The sequence below is a fragment of the Montipora capricornis genome, chromosome 10, assembly GCF_036669925.1.
Source record: "Montipora capricornis isolate CH-2021 chromosome 10, ASM3666992v2, whole genome shotgun sequence".
NCBI classification, from domain to species: Eukaryota; Metazoa; Cnidaria; class Anthozoa; order Scleractinia; family Acroporidae; genus Montipora; species Montipora capricornis.
In genome coordinates this window covers 56061209-56063708 of record NC_090892.1, presented here as the reverse complement: position 1 = coordinate 56063708, position 2500 = coordinate 56061209, and the positions used below count along the sequence as shown (strand labels likewise).

At 38.2% G+C, this 2500-nt stretch overlaps 2 protein-coding genes across 2 annotated transcripts in view; one reads left to right on the top strand and one right to left on the bottom strand.

Annotated features, from left to right (window-relative positions):
* Positions 1-2500, bottom strand: part of LOC138021749 (protein mono-ADP-ribosyltransferase PARP14-like) — a 98353-nt gene that overhangs the window by 71590 nt on the left and 24263 nt on the right. The window contains exons 7-10 of the mRNA XM_068868740.1: positions 1916-1963; positions 1197-1295; positions 744-842; positions 320-418 (exon numbers count right to left, since the gene is read on the bottom strand). Of these exons, the coding sequence (XP_068724841.1) occupies positions 320-418; positions 744-842; positions 1197-1295; positions 1916-1963 (345 nt within the window). The remainder of the gene's footprint in view (positions 1-319; positions 419-743; positions 843-1196; positions 1296-1915; positions 1964-2500) is intronic.
* LOC138021762 (uncharacterized) overlaps positions 1-2500 on the top strand; it is a 55039-nt gene that overhangs the window by 37230 nt on the left and 15309 nt on the right. The gene's annotated exons all lie outside the window — the stretch shown is intronic.

Here is a 2500-nt window from a genome sequence, read left to right as displayed (position 1 = left end):
AGCTGCACGCTCATTCATGTGTGCGAGTCGTGAATATAGATAGGAAACGTCTCTTACATCTAATACGCCCTACACTGACAATAAAGCCTGACGATAAAAATGCTCCAGTGGAATACAAAGCACCTTTATGGAATTTAGCTCACCAAATTTAGTGAGGCTCACTTGGCATTGCTTGCCCTACACCACCCCACCCTCACCCCCCTAAAAAAAACCACAACAACAAAGATCAAGACAGTACATTTATTCCGTGCAAAATTAACGTTATTGTCATATTGCCTAAAGTATTTCTCGCAAGATGGATAAATTTTAAATAACTTACTGGTTGCTGAAGACTTGGTTTTGCATCGTGGTCCAGGAGCAGCTGAATTATTGACTGATGATTGCAGCGTTCAGCTTTCTGCAGAGGAGTGAACTGAAACTAAAGAAGAGAAAGAGAAGTTAGTTCGTCACTTGAATGGTTTTATTCATTCTTGCCTTTCTTTTAATAATTATTTCATGCATTTGCATCATTTGAGAACTGCAGAGGCAGAGTTCACTCCATACTATAAATATTCTTCATTCCTTGTAGACTCACTAAATATGCTCACATCTGTCAGTTGACTGCTGCTAATGATCAAAAATACAACAGCAATTTTTATACTTAAAATAACGTTCTTATGTGTCATTGTGGCACTGAGTGAACAGTAGTAGCATTAACCTAAGACGAACATCAACTGGGAGTCAACTCTTCTCTTCCTTCTTACCCTGTCTGCAGCATTCACATCTGCATTATGATCTAGCAAGAGCTTGACAACACATTCATGTCCATACCAACAGGCAAGGTGCAGCGGTGTTAACAAAAACTGGGGAAAGGAAAAAATATAAAACCAAGGTATAAATTCTGGTGTTCAGCACTGGCTGAAAGTGATACTAAGCAACATTGCGAAGAGAAAGCAATTTGGGCTTCACCCACATTCCTTTGTTATGATCTCACTAGCAAACTGGTGTGAAAATTAAAGGAAGATCAGGGCCATGGATTGTAAGTTTTAATACTGCCAAGTGTTGCCCTTCCTGACCGTCTGTAATGAATACATGTATGTATGTTCTAGCCCACGCACAAAGGGCTAAGCAAACTTGGGCTAGATGTTATATTTATTCAGTGAGTTATGCAGAAATCTCACTGAAAATAAGATACTAGTACAAATCTCTTCAAGAACCTGATCTCTTTCATCAACATTTGCACCATTCTTCAGGTGCCTCTTGACCTCCTCATATTGTCCATTGATTGACGCCCTGTGAAGAGCACTTCGAGAAACCTAGTGAAAAAAAATTACAAACTTAACATATGGTAGCGGTTCTCTCTCCTATATCTCGACATATTGGACACCCGTGGACCCTTAATTTGGAATCAGTAAAAGAGACAGCCCACAAATGTGGGGAGCAAAAAACCACTGAAGCAAACAAACTTTTGATGGCGTTTCGAATACGTATTATGTAACTTACCTGCGGTATTGTTTTGTCTAATATTCTTGCAAAGTACATGAATTTTTCATAAAGACTACGTGATAAAAGTCCACATGTACCAGTTTACAATTCAAATCCTCATACAGTGCAAGAATGTAAAATAAAGAAGCACTTGATAAAGATTACAAGAAACAGCTTGGAATACTTTACAAAGAACAGAGCTGAGAAAAGGAGAATATGAAGTACACGTAATCATTCAATGTGTTCACAGTCTTCCTTGTAACAGGCTAAAACGACAAAAGTTACTTTTAAGCTGTCGTGCCGGGGAGTCTGCAATGAAGGGACTGATTTCCACACACTAACATTCTCTTAAGTTTCAGTTTAGCTGAGAATTTGAACACTGTCAAAAGTAAGGTGATTATATTCTTGGCATAATGTTGCTAAAAACAGTATTTTTTCGTCGTAAACTTACTTTCGCCTTTTCTATTCTCATAGTACAGCTTGTGTCCTGGTCCTTGGCCTGATGACAAACGAAAATATAAATATAAAGACACAAGGAATGCCATCCATGACTTCAAACTGTCTCAATTTATTGTCTTAAGATGATCGGTAAATAAAAGAGAATTTCGTCTGCTAGTTTTCAAAATCTAGCGGAAAATTCTCTCTCCATTTCCTGACACCTGTTGGTTCGATAACATTATAGTAATGTTTGCAACGCATACTGGTTAAGTCTAGGGCGGATAAGGGATTAATATTGGTTGATTCTAGTGAGTCGACTGAGGGAGTCGCATAGGTTTTAGCTTTCTGTTTTAAATCGGGTTGAATAGCAGCAATCAGCTGAAAGTAATGTAGATAATTTATCTTGATCCTGAATTTACTATGGAATTCGTCGACTGTTTAAAAAGTCCTAAAACATACTATTTTGCTCTGCAATCTCTACGAAACGACTTGTCAAAAGCCTGTGCTGCAATATTTTTGAAATGTGGGGAATGTAGCCGTAACACTTTTGTTTCAGAGAAAAAACTTAAAGGGGGAGGGGGTAGAACTACAGCCCCTG